This window comes from Macaca nemestrina, chromosome 7, assembly GCF_043159975.1.
Source record: "Macaca nemestrina isolate mMacNem1 chromosome 7, mMacNem.hap1, whole genome shotgun sequence".
Lineage (NCBI taxonomy): Eukaryota > Metazoa > Chordata > Mammalia > Primates > Cercopithecidae > Macaca > Macaca nemestrina.
The window spans coordinates 16,858,827-16,877,824 of NC_092131.1; the positions used below are offsets into that span (position 1 = coordinate 16,858,827).

The window sequence follows — 18,998 nt, forward strand, 5'->3', positions numbered from 1 at the left end:
AAATTGCCAGGAAAATAGGATTTGGGTAAACAGAAATTTTCTTAGTGGTAACTTATGCATAGTAGTTTCTCAAATATTTTTGAATGAATGGATGAGTATACTTATTCCATATAGTAAGGGATCTTGTTATATGTAAAGGTCCTTGAAAATTTGAAAACAAATTGCTATTCTTATTTGCAATGTTTCCATGACTTTCCATGTTTTAGAGATGCCTTTTTCATATTAAAGTTTCAGAAATGTCAGTTTTTATGTTTTTTATCAAAAGCAAAACTTAGTAAAAATATTAGTACAATTGATCAAATGAAACTGCTGTTTATATACTTTTAATTAACCCAATTCTTATTTATTTTAAAAATAGATTTATAGCAGTTTTTAAAGAAAACATTATCTCAGACTGAGATAGATATGGTCAAAGCTAAACAACTTTAATCTGTAATAATAGATAACTTCTCTATAGCAAAATAGACATAGCATCTACAGAACCTTCTCAAGGACACTATTAAAATGTAATATTAATGATTAATTTCACCATTGAATTTTACAGTACATAACAAGAACAATGAGACTAATCCTATCCATTGATCTGTTAATTTAATGTATGCAGTATATTCCAACTACAGAAGCAGAAAGAAAAAGGCAATCTTAGGGCCTGGTGCAGTGGCTCATGCCTGTAATCTCAGCACTTTGAGAGGCTGAGGTGGAAGTATCACTTGACCCCAGGAGTTCGAGACTAGCCTGGGCAACATAGTGAGATTTCATCTCTACTGAAAAAAAAAAAAAATTAGCCTGAGGTGTTGTAACACTCACTTATAGTCCCAGCTACTAGGGATGCTGAGGCAGGAGGATCTCTTGAGTCTGGAAGGTCGAGGCTACAGTGAGCCATGATTGTGCCATTGCTCTCTAGCCTGGGAGATAGAGCAAGACCCTGTCTCACTATAGCTTTGAACTTCTGGGCTCAAGCAGTCCTTTCACCTCGACCTCCTGAGTAGCTGGGACTGGAAACATGTTCTACCACACGCAGCTTGCTTGCGTGTTTATTTATTTAGTAGAGACAGGGTCTTGTTATGTTGCCCAGGCTGGCTTCAAACTCCTGGGCCCAAGAAATCCTCCTGCCTTGGCTTCCCAAAGTGCTGGGATTGCAGGCATGAGCCACTGCATGTGGCCACCGTCATTATTAAACCCCTAAAGTGCTAGATAAGGAATTTTCCTTACTCTTGCCAGGTGATCTATGCAGTTGAGTAGTCTTTCTATCAACTGCATAGATCACCTGACAAGAGTAAGAAAAGTTCTTAAGCTTGAAAAAATAAAATGGGAGCAGGAATTTAGAGAAGCAAATAAGCTGCCTGAGGGCACAAGTTATGCTGGAGAAATCCACCAGTGAATTGTGAACTAGTTCTTTGGGTTTACCATTTTCATACTTTGTATATAGGAGACAGCCTCTAAGGCACTCAAGAGGTAGAGAAGGCTACTGCTCAGTAAAAGAGTAAATGAGAAAATAAAAATCTAGCCTGCAAAGGGAGATGGAGGGGAAACTTTTCTGGCTTCGCATTGGCTTTGGGTGAAAGAAACAGATAAGTAGTAAAAGCCTTCCCTGAGTCACAACCTTAAACCAAACATCATACAGGTTTGCAGCTTCAGTTTGTTATCCACTTACGTGATTAAAAAAAAAAAAAAATCCCGGCCAGGCACGGTGGCTCATGCCTGTAATCACAGCACTGCTTGAGGCTGAGGCAGGCGGATCACCTGAGGTCAGGAGTTCAAGGCCAGCCTGGCCAACATGGGAAAACCCCATCTCTACTAAAAATACAAAAATTAGCCAGGCGTGGTGGCAGGCACCTGTAATCCCAGCTACTGTGGAGGTCGAGGCAGGGAGAATTGCTTGAATCCGAAGGTGGAGGATGCAGTGAGTCACTGCACAGAGGAAGACTCCATCATATATATATGTATATCACACAAACAAGTATGAATTTGGTTTATTCTACTTACGAGTTGGTAGTGTTCCCAACAGCACTAGCAAAGCAAACGTAAATCTTCTCTGGAAGATTTACTTAGATCTTAAGGAAATAGCAAAGAAAGTTTTACAGACATGATTTTACTATCAAAAATCACAAACATCCAAGAAGCAAAGCACTATGAGTGAAAGAAGTGGAAACAACAAATAGTAGAATTAGACCTAAAGAGACTGTTGGAATTATTAGATATCAAATATAAATGTGTATTTTTTTAATTAAAAAGAGATTTGGTTGTAATATTACGGAATAATACATGCTAAAAAATGACCAGATCGGAAAAAGAACCAGTAGTCCTTCTAGGAGTGAAAAAACAATTCAAAGTATAAACTCAATGGATGGTTTACTAGTAGATGAGATATAGCTAAAGAGAAAATTAGTGTGGATTGGAAGATAGATTTGAAGATAATATGCAGAATATAGAATGGAGAAAAAAGAGATAGCATATGAGAGAACTATTAAGACATAGAGGATAGGCCAGGTATGGTGGCTCACAACTGTAATCCCAGCACTTTGGGAGGCTGAGGTGGGAGGATCCCCATCTGTCTGGGCAACATAGTGAGACCCTGTCTCTAGAAAAACAAACTAACTTAGCTGGGCATGGTGGTGCATGTATGACTGTAGTCCTAGGCACTCAGGAGGCTGAGGTGAGAGGGTTGTTTGAGCCTGGGAGGTCAAGGCCACAGTGAGTTAGGATCACATCACTACACTCCAGCCTGGGTTGACAGGTTGTCTCAAAAAAAAAAAAAAAAAATAGAGAATAGACAGAGAAGATACAACATTTTTCTAATCAGACTTTCAGAAGGAGCTAATAGAATGAGTAGAGGCACTGTGCAAAGAAATAATAGCTGGGAGTTTACAGGATTAAACGTGAATTTGCAGAGAGCAAATCTATGCATACAAATATAAAGAAATTCTTATGTAGATACATCAGAGAGAAACTGATGAACACAAGAGACAGAGAAATACCTGAAAAGCCGTCAAAGAGAAAAGACTTATTTATAAAGGAACAACAATTAAACAGTGGACTTTACAACAGCAACCCTGGAAGCCATGTAAAGTGGAATAATATCTTCAAAATGCCCAGAGAAAATAGCTGTTAATCTACAATTGTATACTCAGCAAAACTGTTTTCCCTAAGTGTGGGCAAAAAGACACTTGTGGTTTTTTTTGTTTTTTTTTGTTTTTTTTTTTTGAGACGGAGTCTCGCTCTGTCACCCAGGCTGGAGTGCAGTGGCACGATCTTAGCTCACTGCAACCTCCACCTCCTGCGTTCAAGTGATTCTCCTGCCTCAGCCTCCTGAGTAGCTGGGACTACAGGCGCATGCCACCATGGCTGGCTAATTTTTGTATTCTTAGTAGAGACGGGGTTTCACCATATTAGCCAGGCTGGTGTGGAACTCCTGACCTCGTGATCCACCCGCCTCGCCCTCCCAGAGTGCTGAGATTACAGGCGTGAGCCACCACACTCAGCCAAAATTTTCAAACATACAAAAGCTGAATGTGTTTTCTACCAATAGGTCCCCTATGACAATTTTAAAAGAAGTAGTTTTAGGAGGAAGGAAAATAATCCCTGGAGAATTTTCTGAGATGCAAAAAGGATTACCGAACAAACAGTCTAAAGCATACTGACTGTGTAAAGCTGTGGTCACGATGTCTCATTTGTGGAGTTGAAAAAAGAAAACTAAAAAATTGGACAAAATAGCATTTAATTTGGGAGGTGGACAGGAGTTAGTTTTCTGACGTAATGTTCCTCAAAGTTTAACATGCATAGTAATCTTGAAATGTGTAAATTACCAAACTGATTGAAAAAGGTGTGAGAAACCTGCATAGTCCTATAACTGTTAGATTGGTCAGTAAGTAAAAATCCTTCTATTGGGAAGACATTCAGTACAGTTTTAAGAATGAGTTCTGCCACACGTTCAAGGCATAGATAATTCTGATCTTCCACAAACTCTTTCAGAGAACAGGAAAAGGGATTATTTCCTCCAACTCATTGTATGGGTCCAGTATAACGTTGATTTCAAAAAATACACTAGGACAGTAAAAAAAGGCAGATTATCAGCCCATTTTTGTATATGTGAAAATTTTAATACCAAATTTGTATAATCAAACCTTGTGTGTATTTTCTTTCAACACATTTTATACTTTGACTCATTATCTATTATACCTCCACATTGAGTAGACTGGTCACAGGCCTTGAAGACAATTCTACAAAGCTAGGAAACAGTTCACCTGTAATTTTTTTTACCTTTGCATTTCCATTTCATGCGTGTGCAGTTTTATAATGGATCAGTTGTCCGCCGTGGAGACTGCTTTTCTTTTTCGCCAGCTGACAGTGTAGTCTCTTATGAGAAAATGGGATAACTAAGAAATGTCATTGTGAGTATATCTCATTTAAAAAATCACAGTTTTGATGACTAAATGGAGTAGGTGGAAGCTTTTATTATGAATATAATAAAATCTCAATTTTTATTCAAAAATTTTACCACTAATCTTTCAGTTTCATTACCTTTTTAAGATAATTTTTTTTTCAGCACTACTTAGAATAATAGAAAAGCCTCATCAGATGTCTTCATGTGTCATGTAAGGTTTTCTTTGGAAATGAAACTGAAAACTCTTCTGATGAATTAATTTCTATATATTTAAACTAGAAAAAATGCTATTCATCAAATATCTTGAAGGCTTTGTGGAATATTTAAATATGAAAGATTTACTTTTTGACATTTAAATACATATAATATTCATTAAAATCTTTTTTACTCAGATTGACTTGCTTCTCTTGAACTGTCTAGTTTCCTTTGGCCTATCACTAATCTTCTTGATCAGTTTTCCAAGCTGGAAACTTTTAATGTTGGATTCTTTTTGGATTCTTCTCTATTTTGGTCTCTTTCTCTTTCTCTTTTTTTTTTTTTTTGAGATGGAGTCTCACTCTGTCACCCAGACTTGAGTGCAGTGGTGTGATCTCAGCTTGCTGCAACCTCTGCCTCCCAAAGTTCAAGCTATTCTCCTGCCTCAGCCGCCCAAGTAACTGGGATTACAAATGTGCACCACCATGCCTAACTATTTTTTGTATTTTTAGTAGAGACAGCGTTTTACCATGTTAGCCAGGCTGGTCTCAATCTCCTGACCTCAAGTGACCCACCTGCCTCGGCCTTCCAAAGTGCCGGGATTACAGCTGTGAGCCACTGCGCCCAGCCCAGCCTCTTTACTTCTATTTTCTCACAAAGTCCTATAATTTTCCCTTTAAAGTGATCCTTGGATTTACCTTTTCTGGGCCTATGAACAGAAAGTGCTATCACTCATTTTACCTTATGTATGGATTCTTTCAAGGGGTGTCTTAACCTGTCTGCCTTTCTATATGCTTTCTCTTCCATTTATGCATTTTAATATCATACTGTTATACATAATACACAGTCTTATTAAAATACAACATTTTCATGCAGTTTTCCTATTTAAGAACTTATACTGCATTTTTTCCCAGTTAACTATTCAAGCCAAAATTCTTGCCTTGCTTTCAGTTTCCCGTGTTACCTTTTTTCACCCAGCTTACCCTGATATTCTGCCTACTTTCTATTTTTTTTCCCCCAACTTTTATTGTAGGTTCGGGGGTACATATTCAGGTTTGTTACCTGAGTAAATTGCCTGTTGCTGGTGTTTGGTGTGAAAATGACTTAGGTAGTGAGCATAGTACCCTATATGTAGTTTTTCAGCCATCACTGTCTTCCTACCCTCTCCCCTCAAGTAGGCCCTAGTATCTATTGTTTCCATTTTTATTTCCACGTGTACTCAATATTTAGCTCCCACTTATAAGTGAAATCATTTTCTTTTCCTACATCAGTTTGCTTAGGAAAATGGCCCCCAGCTGTATCCATGTTGCTGCAAAGGACATGATTTCATTTTTTTAAATGGCTGCATAGTATTCTGTGGTGTATATGTACCATATTTTCTTTATCCAGTCCACCATTGATGGGCATCTAGGTTGATTCCATGTCTTTGCTATTTTGAATAGTGCTGCAGTGAACATGCAATGAACATATGAGTACATGTGTCTTTTTGGTAGAATGATTTATATTCCTTTGTGTATATACGTGGTAATGGGATTTCTGGGTTGAGTGGTAGTTCTTTTTAAAGTTCTTTGAGAAATCTCAACTGCTTTCCACAGTGGCTGATGTAATTTACATTCCCACTAGCAGTATATAAACGTTCCCTTTTCTCCACAACCTCACCAGTATCTGTTATTTTTTTACTTTTGAACAATAGCCCTTCTGACTGGTGTGAGATGGTATCTCATTGTGGTTTTTATTTACGTTTCTCTGATGATTAGTGATGCTGAACATTTTTTCATATGCTTGTTGGCCGTGTATATATTTTCCTTTGAGAAGGATCTATTCATTTCCTTTGCCCATTTTTTAATGGGGTCATTTGTTTTTTGCTTGTTGATTTGTCCGCCTACTTTCTAGTCCGGTTTGTTTTCCTTCACTTGCCTACAATTATGTGTATTTTTCCACCCTCTGATGCCCTGCCTTATCTTGTTCCCCCATTGGTAGTACTCATCTTTTTTTCCACCTGTCCAAATCCTGCCCAGATTGCTTTATTCTCTGAACTGTTGCACTGAGCCCTCCATAGAGAGCATAGCACTGACTTGTTCTCTGAATTTTCTTCACATCTGCAGTCTTTCCTCTAGATTGTAAGCTCTTAAGATCATCCCTATATATTTTTCCAACCCTGTTGCTCTGTGCCCCTACCTGCCCATAATCCAGCATCGTATGAAGTATAATAATAGTCTATCAAGTATGTCATTTATGCTGTTGTCTCTGGCATTACTCTTCAGATTGATACGCAAAAGCCCAGGAAATATCTTTGGTTCATCTTTTAGAATTTGTGTGATGATGAAATTTTGGGTTATTTTGGGGAATATTGATTATATTTTTATTTCTTTTTTTTTTTTTTTTTGAGACAGAGTCTCACTTTGTTGCCCAGGCTGGAGTGCAGTGACACGATCTCTGCTCACTGCAAGCTCTGCTTCCCAGGTTCACACCACTCTCTGCCTCAGCCTCCCGAGTAGCTGGGACTACAGGCGCCCGCCACCACGCCCGGCTAATTTTTTGTATTTTTGGTAGAGATGAGGTTTCACCATGTTAGCAAGGATGGTCTCAATCTCCTCACCTTGTGATCCGCCCGCCTTGGCCTCCCAAAGTGGTGGGATTACAGGCATGAGACACCGCGCCTGGCCCTTTATATCTTTTTAAATCTCTTCTGCTGCCTTCCTTTTGACCATTTTGCCTTCTTTGAGCTATCTGTCCAAGTATGGGAGAAGAAGGTGTTTAAATGTACCTGTGGGTGTGCATTATCAGTAATTCTAATAATGAAGTGCAGCATGAAGGTCTCAGCTAAAGACTTTAGTATTCTCTGAATTTTCTTTTTTTTAATCATATATGGTCATGTACTTTGAAGAGCTGGTGTGGTCTTGTCTTACCTTGACAAAAAGGAAAAAAGAAAAATTTTGCCAGGTAAGAGTAAAGGATGCAGCCAAGTTGATTCACTCTTCTGGTTTTGGTGCTTTCACACGGTTGTAGAGTACTTGAGTATCGAGGATGATGTGGAAGACTCAGGTTTGCATCTTGACACTGTGGTTGCTTACTTGAGTTTCTTGAGTTAATCATATGAACTCTGAGCTCAAGTCCCTTTGGCATAAGTTATTATAATATTACCTATCTCACAATGTTCTTATAAGATTAATAAGATAATGGATATGAATTGCCAATTACTAGATAACGTTGGGTTGTGGTTATTTATTGAACAGGGAACTCCATTGTAAAACTGTAACCTAAATTGAAAAAACAAAATTATTTAGGACTTACTTATAAGAAGAGATTATTTATTTATTATTTTATATAGTCATTTACTTTATTAGCATCTCTGGGAGTAATTTCAACTAAAGTGATATTTTTAATAATAAAAATTTAACAAGTGAGAAAATACCTCATAAATGAAATGTTGTTAATTGCAATTTTGTTAGCATTTATGAGAAGTTGATTTGTATGTTATCTTAAGCATAACATGTCAAATTGAAAGATATTTCTTTTTCTTTTTTTTTTTTTTTTTGAGACGGAGTCTTTCTTTGTCACCCAGGCTGGAGTGCAGTGGCATGATCTCAGCTCTCTGCAACCCCCACCTCCCAGATTCAAGCAATTCTCCTGCCTCAGCCTCCTGAGTAGCTAGGATTACAGGTGCCCACCACCACGCCTGGCTGATTTTTGTATTTTTAGTAGAGATGGGATTTCACCATGTTGGCCAGTCTTCTCTCAAACACCTGACCTCAGGTGGTCCACCCACCTTGGCCTCCCAAAGTGCTGAGATTACAGGTGTGAGCCACCATGCCCAGCCTCTTATTTGTTTTCTTTTAACAATTCAAACATCGTAGATTCTGAATCATCTTAGTGTATTGTAGGTTAACACTCCTCTGCTAAGATATACGTGATATGAGTAATCAAATGTTTTGATCACCTGACACATAATAAATGCTATGTAAGTTTTAGCTATTTTGTTTTTCAGTTTTAGCTGTTATTGGGGAAGCTGAAAGGGAATGTAGCTCAGCTTCTAAAAGAGTTAATGTAGTACATTACCAAGCTTTCAGATTAGCTTTATACATAAGTGAATATCATTTCTTAATGAGTATTTTTTGTAAAGCCTAAAATGTGTCCTGCAGTAAATAGAGAAATAACAACCACCAAAGGTCTTCCTGGTTTCAGGCCTTGCTGGTGCATTTATTTCCACTCTACAGCCAGAATGATTTTTCTGATGGGCAAATTTGATTCTGTCACTTTTCAATTTAAAACTTTTCAATTCATTCCCGTTGGTCTTGGGATTCATTCATTTGTATTTACCAAGAGGCAAACACTGTTCTGGGTGCTGGAGGTAAGAGTAGTGAGTATTAAATATGTATGTGTTATACACACACACACACACACACAAACCATACAACATAGAACCTTGTAAATGGAATAGTATGGAGCTGGTCTTCATGTAATGCAGAGTTATTTCTGAGTTTATGAAACCTTGGCATGAGTGCTGGCAAAGTGTAGAAATTCTGAAGGCCTTGCTTATGATAGTGTCTAATAAGCAATAACTGTTTGTGCCTACCTTGGTCCCTCGTGTCCTCTTAAGAAGTTCACTTTTTCCTTATGTGGATTTCCTTTGTTGTTGTTGTTGTTGTTGCTGTTGCTGTCATCTAATCAACAGTAGATCTTGTAAGTTTGCTCTGTGGAAATACTGGTTTCCAGTTGAGGCTGTCTTTGGGCTGCTTACCCCAGCCTTAAGTGCCATCTTGAAATGTAATGTGTGATATTTCTTTACTCATTGGTCCTAGACGCTATGAATATTCCTGATAAGGTAGCTTTTTTTCCTCCAACCTTTTTTTTTTTTTTAAACTACGGATTTACAGTAACACATTTCATTTATTAAATGAGACACACTTGTTTCTCATGGGTAATTTGTTACTAGAGGGTGCTATAAATTGCACTAGGCAACTTAAAGACGTTGCTACTTTTTGATGACATGGTAGAGGGAAAAATACTTTAGTTGAGTCATGTAAAAGACTGTTTTAAAAAGTATGAGGACTTAGTCATCATTTGTCATTTTATTCTTTTAAGTGTTTGGAAAGTATCCGTATTAAAATAATACCTTTAAAAGCATGTATTCATTAAATTGTCAAAATTGTCGTTCAAAAAATTTATAATTTTGCATTTGTGGCCGGGCGTGGTGGCTCAAGCCTGTAATCCCAGCACTTTGGGAGGCCGAGACGGGCGGATCACTAGGTCAGGAGATCGAGACCATCCTGGCGAACACAGTGAAACCCTGTCTCTACTAAAAAATACAAAAAACTAGCCGGGCGAGGCGGCAGGCGCCTGTAGTCCCAGCTACTCGGGAGGCTGAGGCAGGAGAATGGCGTAAACCCGGGGGGCGGAGCTTGCAGTGAGCTGAGATCCGGCCACTGCACTCCAGCCCGGGTGACAGAGCCAGACTCCGTCTCAAAAAAAAAAAAAAAAAAATTTTGCATTTGTGTATGTGTATATCCACTATACCTTATGCTTCAGTGTAAGCCTACAATATTTATGTAAGTCTTAGAGGTTAAATGTTTGTGATGTTTTATGCCATAGTAAGAAGATGATTCCATATGAAGTGTCAATTGACATTGTCTCTCTGGTATAAATACAATTTTATTTATTATCAATACTGTATTAGGTCATGTTAGTTAGAAGCAGAGCCCAGGACATGGATTTGGGCATATGTGATTTACTGCAGGAGCGCTCTCAGGAGAACAAGAGTGAGGGAAGGAGGGTGGTCAGGGGAGGAGCCTAAACTTGTGGTCTAAGCAGTGGTCTGGATTCAGCCTGGACTCATGGGAAGTTTTGGAGCAAGAGCAAAGAGGCAGGCCTTTTATACCTGTGTTAGTCATTGGCTGCAGGCTGCTTGAGTGAGGGTGGAGTAGAGAATGATGGCATATAACCTTCCGGGTGTGGTGGTCCCTGTCCATTGGAAGTCTTTCTCCAGCAGCCAGCACTCACAGCAGCTGGACAATAGGTGCCCCGGCCTATAAAGGGGATCTGGCAGACACCATCAGCACCCACCACAGATGGTCATTAACTCCAGCAGTGAAGACATCACTATTTCGTTAGGAAAACAGCTTGTCTTCTGAGATATAAATAGAGAATTATTTATGAATATGCTTCTTAGTCTTCTTTTGATTCCTGTTTTATCATATTTCTTTTTTAGTAAGATGCTGTGGTAATCATGTTTACCAGATTGAAATAAGCACACCGGGAGGCATAGCTAGTATGGTTGATGACCAAGTCACCATTTCACAAGATTCCAATAATCTGGAAAGATGAATTTTCACAGTGATTAATGTGATTCTTCAGTTAGTAGAAATTCTCTCGTATGACACAGTTGGTATGTGTAGGTAATTTTAAAAAGTTGGTTCAAGTGGGAATCATTTAAAAATCATTATATATTTTTTGAACATTTTTTACTTAAAATGTATAAGAATACTTCACTTGTGAATCTTTGGATGTAAGCACAGGACTCTTGAGTATAGGTTCAAAACAGTGGTTTATTTTGCATAAACCATGGTTGAATCCATATCTAAAAATAACAGTTTCAGATTCTTTAGAGTGAGAACTAGACACATTTGAAGTAGTCTGAGTACAAAATCCTTTTAGATTTTCACAGTTTCCCCCTAGCCTTTTATAGTTGTTTCACTCACACCTAATTTTTCAGCAGTTCCTTTCTTCAAAGTGTTTTGTTTATATCTAGTCCTTTCAAAGCATTCATCCTCATTTTTCTTTTTCACATGCACATTTCAGTGGTTTATGTAATATTTAATGAATTTGCATAATAAGAATAACAGATACAACAAGCAGAAACAGGCAAAGCAACAAGTATCAGTGACTGGCATGAAACTGCATGGGTGCAGAAATACACAGGTAAACCAGTCATACATTGTCAGTGTGCAGTGGGTGTTTTCAGAGGGAAAGGGGAGTATAAGACTAAGTTAGTGTTAGGAGCTGGCTAAGTAGAAGTCATTTAAGAGTGTTTCTACTGTATTTTTTTAAGTGGTAGTTCAAGTTCAATAGTTAATAAGTTTGTTATGAACCCAAAGTGCAGCATGCCTAGTAAACATTCTATTCAAGGTAATTTTAAGCTGCATTAACAAAAGTTTGAATGAAAGAAAACATTGCTCTCACCTTGGTTGAGCAATTCAGGTCCTAGTGAGAACAGCATGTCCAAGTTGAGCACCATAAGGAAGGACATAAACCAGGGACCTCTGAACAATGGCTCTTATTCCTGGCTCGTGGTTGCTTCCTTCAGAATAATGCATGTAAATGTGTACACACACAAAATGTTGCATGCATTTAATAATGTTACATTTTAAATTGATTGTTTTTACAAATTTAAAATATTTTTTAACAAATTAACTTCATACCATTTTAATGTAAAAATTAAACACGGCCGGGTGCGGTGGCTCACACCTGTAATCCCAGCACTTTGGGAGGCTGAGATGGGCAGATCACCTGAGGTCGAGAGTTTGAAACCAGCCTGACTAACATGCATGGAAAACCCCAGCTCTACTAAAAATACAAAATTAGCCGGCGTGGTGGCTTATGCCTTGTAATCCCAGCTACTTGGGAGGCTGAGGCAAGAGAATTGCTTGAACCCAGAAGGTCAAGGTTGCGGTGAGCCGAGATCGTGGCATTGCACTGCAACCTGGGCAACAGGAGCAAAACTCCGTTTCAAAAATAAAAAAAGATTAAAGGCTACTTATGAACATTTTTAATAAATTCAAATTTTGCAAATAAGTGAAAAGATAAGTTTATGCTCAAGAAGACTACTTTGGCTTGGCTTTAAAAATAAGGTGGAATTCTGCAGTGGTTTCTGACATGGCAGCATGAATGTCTTCTTGTTTTAAAACTGTCAGTCATTTTTAACTTTTCTTTATTATAGCAACAAGTGCTTAAAACCTGGTTCACAATAATTGTGGTAAATGGAATAAGAGCCACACATTTGGAAAAGCAAGCTGAAAAGAAACCTACTCCAAGGAACCAGAAATTTTTCTGTGATACTTCCTTTGGTTCAGTTTATATTATTTCTTGTCATTAAGCCACTGAAATCATTATCAACAAAGATTGTTGACATTTTGCTATCTACATCAGGTAGAATAGAATTATAAATCCGCATTTCAATTTGAACAGAAGTGACCTTTATAATGTATCTGCAGTGTTCTTCCAACCTATAGAAAGCTATCTCCAGCTTTGGAAAATTTACGTAGTTGATCCAGTTCTCTCTTCTGAAATGGCTGCTTAGCTAAAAGAGCACAGACCTTTTCCGCAGCATTCAAAATGGTGTCTGGAGGGCCATGAATTGAAAGATTTACCTCATTCATGTGGTCTCAAATATCAGCCAAGCTAAATCAGTAAGTAATCATTCCTATCATTTGTTCTTAGAATGTACTTTCCCTCAAGCTCAAAAAGTAGAACCTGTACCTCGAGTTCAATCAAACACTGCAGGACTAGTCCTCTGGAAAACCAGTGAACTTCGTGATCTTAGGCCGAGTGCGGTGGCTCACGCCGGAAATCCCAGCACTTTGGGAAGCGAAGGTGGGTGGATCACCAGAGGTCAGGAGTTCGAGACCATCTGGCCAATATGGTGAAACCTCATCTTTACAAAAAATACAAAAATTAGCTGGGCGTGATAGTGGGCGCCTGTAGTCCCAGCTACTTGGGAGGCTGGGATGGGAGAGTCGCTTGAACCCGGGAGGGAAAGGTTGCAGTGAGCCAAGATCATGCCACTGCACTCCGGCCTGGGCAACAGAGCAAGACTTGGTCATAAATAAATAAATAAATAAAGTGTGTTTAGAACTTCATGTTTTCTTTTGCTCTTCTTTTCTCCATTCCCCTTTCCCCTCCCCTTCCTTCCGTTTCCTTTTCTTTCCTTCTTTCTTTTTCTTTCTCCCTTTCTTTCTCTCCTTCTTTTTTTTTCCCCTGAGACAGGGTTTGCCCTGTTGTCCAGGCTAGAGTGCAGTGGCATGATCTCGGCTCTCTGCAACTTCTGCCTCTTGGGTTCAAGCGATTTCTCCCACTTCATCCTCCCAAGCAGCTGGGACCACAGGCACGCCCCACCACACCCACATAATTTTTTGTATTCTTTGTAGAGAAGGGGTCTCCTTGTGTTGCCCAGGTTCGTCTCAAACTCCTGGGTTCAAGTGATTTGCCTGCCTGTGCCTCTCAAAGTTCTGGGATTACAGACATGAGCCACTGTGCTCGTACCTTACTCGTATTTCTTTTTTTTTTTTTTTTTTTTGAGACCATGTCTTGCTCTGTCCCCCAGGCTGGAGTGCAGTGGTGTGATGTCAGCTCACTGCAACCTCTGCCTCCTGGGTTAAAGCGATTCTCCTGCCTCGGCCTCCTGAGTAGCTGGGATTACAGGCACCCACCACCACGCCCAGCTAATTTTTGTTTTTGTTTTTGTTTTTGTTTGAGATGGAGTCTCGCTGTGTTGCCAAGGCTGGAGTGCAGTGGCACGATCTCGGCTCACTGCAAGCTCTGCCTCTCGGGTTCATGCCATCCTCCTGCGTCAACCTCCTGAGCAGCTGGGACCACAGGCACCCGCCACGATGCCCGGCTAATTTTTTGTATTTTTTATAGAGACAGGATTTTACTGTGTTAGCCAGGATGGTCTCCTCCTGACCTCGTGATCTGCCCACCTCAGCCTCCCAAAGTGCTGGGATTACAGGCATGAGCTACTACGCCCAGCCAACTTTTGTATTTTTAGTAGAGATAGGGTTTCACCATGTTGGTCAGACTGGTCTCGAACTCCTGACCTCAGGTGATCCACCCACCTTGGCCTCCCAAAGTGCTGGGATTACAGGCGTGAACCACCACGCCCAGCCCCCTGTTCATATTTCTTAACAGAGTATCTTGAAAAGACCTTAGCTCTGATGTAGTTGAAAAGATTAACAGCTGCAGACATGACTTCTGTGAGGATTGCTAATTGAGCATTTCATGCCATTGCATGTTGATGCAGAAATTAGAGAGTTATACCTATGAAGGCGTGAAGGTAGTTTTTTTACCGAAGCAGCTCCATCCAAGCAGGAAGTACTATTGTTTTATCTTTCTTTTTCTTCCTTTGGAGATAGGATCATGCTCTGTCACACAGGCTGTAGTGCAGTGTTGCAATCATGGCTCACTGCTATCTCAAACTTTTAGCCTCGAGTGATCCTTCTACCTCAGACCCCCAAAGTATTGGCTTTACAGGCATGAACCACTGAACCCAGTCCGTATTTTGTTTATCTTTTTTTTTGGCCAAAGTAGTTTTCACTATGGTAGTCTTTGCAGTTTCTTAAATAAAGATACTTTAAAAATAAGATTACTCTAATAATGTCAGGGCACACATAATGAATGAAAGGCAGGAGTTGGCTGCACTTGCGGGCATTCATTCATCAAGTTGCAAACTAAGAAAAGAATATTGCAACCAATTCCAGTTTCAATAGCCACTCTTGAAATATTGGAGAACAAAAAGGTGGTTCTGGAATAGATAGCATTATTCAGCAGAAGGACTGCTTTACTTTCTTTCTCTGCTCTGAGCTCTAAACTGGCTTAACCAGGTAAGGTGACTTCTTCAAGATCTCTCCAGTACGGAATGTGTTTTCTCCCCATTCGGCAATGTGATCAACAGTCTTCCGGGTGCTTTAAAAACAAAACTGTTTGGAGGCAACTACGTTTTAGTTACACAGCCTTCTTAGAAGTAAGATCGTTATCTGAAATACTTACTGTTTAGAATGTTGTAAGGCACTCCTTGAATGTTATTGATAATAAGCAACTACTGGTGCTTACTGTGTGATGAAGCATTGTAGCTTAAATGTTAATCATGGCAACTATAAAAGTAAAAACAAAATATTTATGAGCTTCATTATAGTTTTTCCCTGACATTGTCTGACAGATGAACACAATTGCATTGGCAGAGTACGTGGTCTTTAATTCATATTATTGGGAAACTTCTGGATGTTCTCACATGGCAAGGATGATTGTGTATTATTTGACCATATAGAGTGTAACATAGCAATCAGGCTGATTTTATATTATTTGATCGTATATATTGACATCCTACCTCATGCATATTTGGAGTGAAATACAATAGTTTCTAAAGTAACAGAAAGAAATCAAAGAGAAAAATATTTACAACCCCACAGAACATATCAGTGGAACCTCTTAGTGGTGAGAGGTCTCAGAGTCGTCTTACTTTGAGATTGGTTGAAGGAGGAAAGAGTATGGAGATGGCATGATAGTGTTTTTAAATATTTAAAAGATTATCTTAAGAAGAGTGATATTCTTTTTTAAGTCCAGAGGGTATAGAAGGACAAATGAAAATTATAAAAAGTCCTGCTTCCAGTCAATATAAAGAAGGTTTTCTTTCAGACTGAGTTTCACTCTGGTTGCCCAGGCTGCAGTGCAATGGTGCAATCTCGGCTCATTGCAACCTCCACCTCCCGGGTTCAAGCGATTCTCTTGCCTCAGCCTCCTGAGTAGCTGGGATTACAGGCATGGGCCACCATGCCTGGCTAATTTTGTATTCTTAGTAGAGATGGGGTTTCTCTGTGTTGGTCAGGCTAGTCTCGAACTCCTTCAGATGATCCACCTGCCTCAGCCTCCCAAAGTACTGGAATTACAGGCATGAACCACCACACCCGGCGATATAAGGAAGATTTTCTGATAGAGCCTCCCATCAATAAAATGGGCCATTTTGCAAAACTTCCTCCTCTTGGAGGTAGGAGCACTGGGTCCATCCACTGTTAAAACAGCTAACTTGCATTGTGACTTCTGTTTAATCTCTGGTTCCCTATTTATTTGCCTATGAGGTCATTCACTTAAGTGAAGCAGCTGGACCACAGGTAAGACTGTGGGCCCAGGAGTCAAGACTAAATGGCAAGTGTGATCTTGGACAAGTGACCCAACTCTTCTCTCCTTCAGTTTCTTCATTTATAAAATGGAGATAATAGTTCTCACCTCCTTATAGGAGTGTTGTCAAGAATTGAATGAGTTAATATATATCATAAGTGCCTGACAAGTACTCAGATGTTAGATTCTAACACCCAGCAGTCTGTGTGTCACATGGTCAACACCTATGTTGAGGGCAGATGTAGCAGGAAGAAGCTGAACAGCCATGTTTCAGTGATGTTGTGGAAAGAATTCCTGGTTTTGAGAGCATAGGTGGATTTCCTGATTTCTAAAAACCACAGTGCTCTGGAGATAGAAACCTGGGATAACAAGAATTTAGGGTAGGTGCCATGTGTATGTAAGGAACGCAGAAGTTGCAGGGCTGCTTGTGGAAGACTTTACTTTCTCCTGAGTTTATACAGTGGCTTGCCCTGTTGGAAGGCATAGTGCATAGTATTTTCTGGCTTCATTTTGTTGCTTCTGAATAAACATTTTTTTATTTTTATACTCTAATTTGTTAGGTTCCAGAAGTTGTCATTGCATCTTTTTGGTTCACTTCTGCCTCACTAAGGTCTCAACCTATAATTATTGTATTTCCGATGATATAATACACAAACCTTTGTGAACTTTTTCTGTGCCCTGGAATGTGTTCAGTATGTTTACAGTACTGGTTATATTAAGATCCAGAATGTCTGATTACTTGCACTTGTGAGGAATCACTTTTTGGTTCATTTATAGTTCAGAGTGTGGTCCCTGGAGTCACACTCCTTGCATTTGAATCAGTTCTGCTGCTTCTTGCCTCAGTCTCTGGGCCAGTTCTGTAACTATTCTGAACACATTTCCTCATGCGTGAAGTAGAATTGCTAAAAGCACCAGCTTCACTGGCTGTTGTGAGGATTAAGTGAATCAATATGTTTAGTGCAGAGCCTGGCATCGGCAAGTCCTTAATAAATGTTGGCGCTCCTTCTTGGGATTATTAGTCTTTCACCGATCTCTTGCACATTGTGTGTTGTTACTAATCCAGTTACCAAAGTACGAAACTGAATAACATACGGAGTACAAGAGCCTTCCCTTAAAGCTCCCTTCTTCTAGTGGGTGGATTACAATAGAATTAGGTGGTAAATACCGTAGAGTGTGAACACTGATCTGGGCCCGAATTCAGACTAACTCAATAATGATCTGATTAAAGCATTTAAGAGAGACTGGACTTAAACATCCCAGCAAGCATTTGCCTTTTAAAACAGATTAACTGTAGCGAATTGATACCTTGCAGGGATGAAGTAGGGGACTCACCTTTTCATTCCCAAAGTGTTTTTGTTTTTTTTGCCTTCCCTTCTTCCTCCCTCTTCCTTCCACTTCTTCCTGCCCTAGCCCACTTCTCTAAGAAAATAAATGCAGAGAACCTGCTCTGCCCACAGGCACAGTGCCCACATGACCCCAATTCCTCCACCTGGAGGAGGGGCACCACACATAGGATTGTGCCCAATAGAGTCCTTATTATGAAAAGTGTGGCAAGGTTGACCTAGTAAGCTGTAGATTATTGCCCAGAGATGCAATTTAGGATCTTCTCATGTTTTAAGTCTGAAGATGTCTTTTGTTCATGTAATGTCAGCTTATGTTGCTTTAGGCTTTTTTATAACTATAGAGGAATAATTGAGGCATTTGATTTATATATGTGTGTGTGTGTGTGTGTGTATATATATATATATATATGAAATTCTTATTAAGAACTGCCTTCATTTATCTACATCAGTAACAAATATGTATATACCTCAAAGTTTTATGATGCCTAAAATGTCCTGGTTGTTCCAGAATTGGATTGTGGTTAGTTGGCCATAATAACAGCTAGTTTCCTACAGCTAAAAATATTGAGGAGAGAATAACAGTAAAAGAGTAAAAGCATAATTTTGTCAGCAGTGGCTAGATATGCAAACATTGAGGGTTAGACCTAGAAATATATTTGGTATAAAATTGAAGAAATCTATCAAAGAACTATTTGAACTGGTACCAAGGATGCTTTTTCCTTTAAAGAGTATATTTTTTTGTACATTAAATAAATTTAGTTCTACTAAATTGCCATTTTGCCTGTGTAGCATTTTAATTCTTTTTGTTTTTTTCTTTTCATTTTCAGCTTATGGAAAAGTATTTCTAGTTCGTAAAATAAGCGGTCATGATACTGGAAAGCTGTATGCCATGAAAGTTTTGAAAAAGGCAACAATAGTTCAAAAGGCCAAAACCACAGAGCATACAAGGACAGAACGACAAGTCCTGGAGCACATTAGGCAGTCGCCGTTTTTGGTGACATTACATTATGCTTTCCAGACAGAAACCAAACTTCATCTCATTTTAGGTAAGTGTCAGTTGTTATCAGACTTTTTATGAAAGCATTTTTCTTTGGGTCTTAAGTTATAATGTTCTCGAAGGGCAAGATACTACGGACTTAGAAGAAGTGAAATATTTTGATTCTCATTCTTTGTGGTGGCATCTCCTGGAA

The 18,998-nt window shown here is 39.2% G+C and overlaps 1 protein-coding gene across 6 annotated transcripts in view; it reads left to right on the forward strand.

The window, feature by feature from the left end:
- The window catches only part of LOC105467554 (ribosomal protein S6 kinase A5), a 206,819-nt gene that overhangs the window by 64,889 nt on the left and 122,932 nt on the right, over positions 1-18,998 (forward strand). For 4 of the 6 annotated variants that reach the window (XM_024788436.2, XM_011717240.2, XM_071099717.1 and 1 more), the window contains exon 3: positions 18,636-18,854. The exons of 1 other annotated variant lie outside the window; for it this stretch is intronic. In XM_024788436.2, coding sequence (XP_024644204.2) covers positions 18,636-18,854 — 219 coding nt within the window. Of the gene's footprint in view, positions 1-12,803; positions 12,985-18,635; positions 18,855-18,998 lie in introns of those variants that run through there. One more of the 6 variants, XM_011717238.3, reaches the window with a different exon arrangement.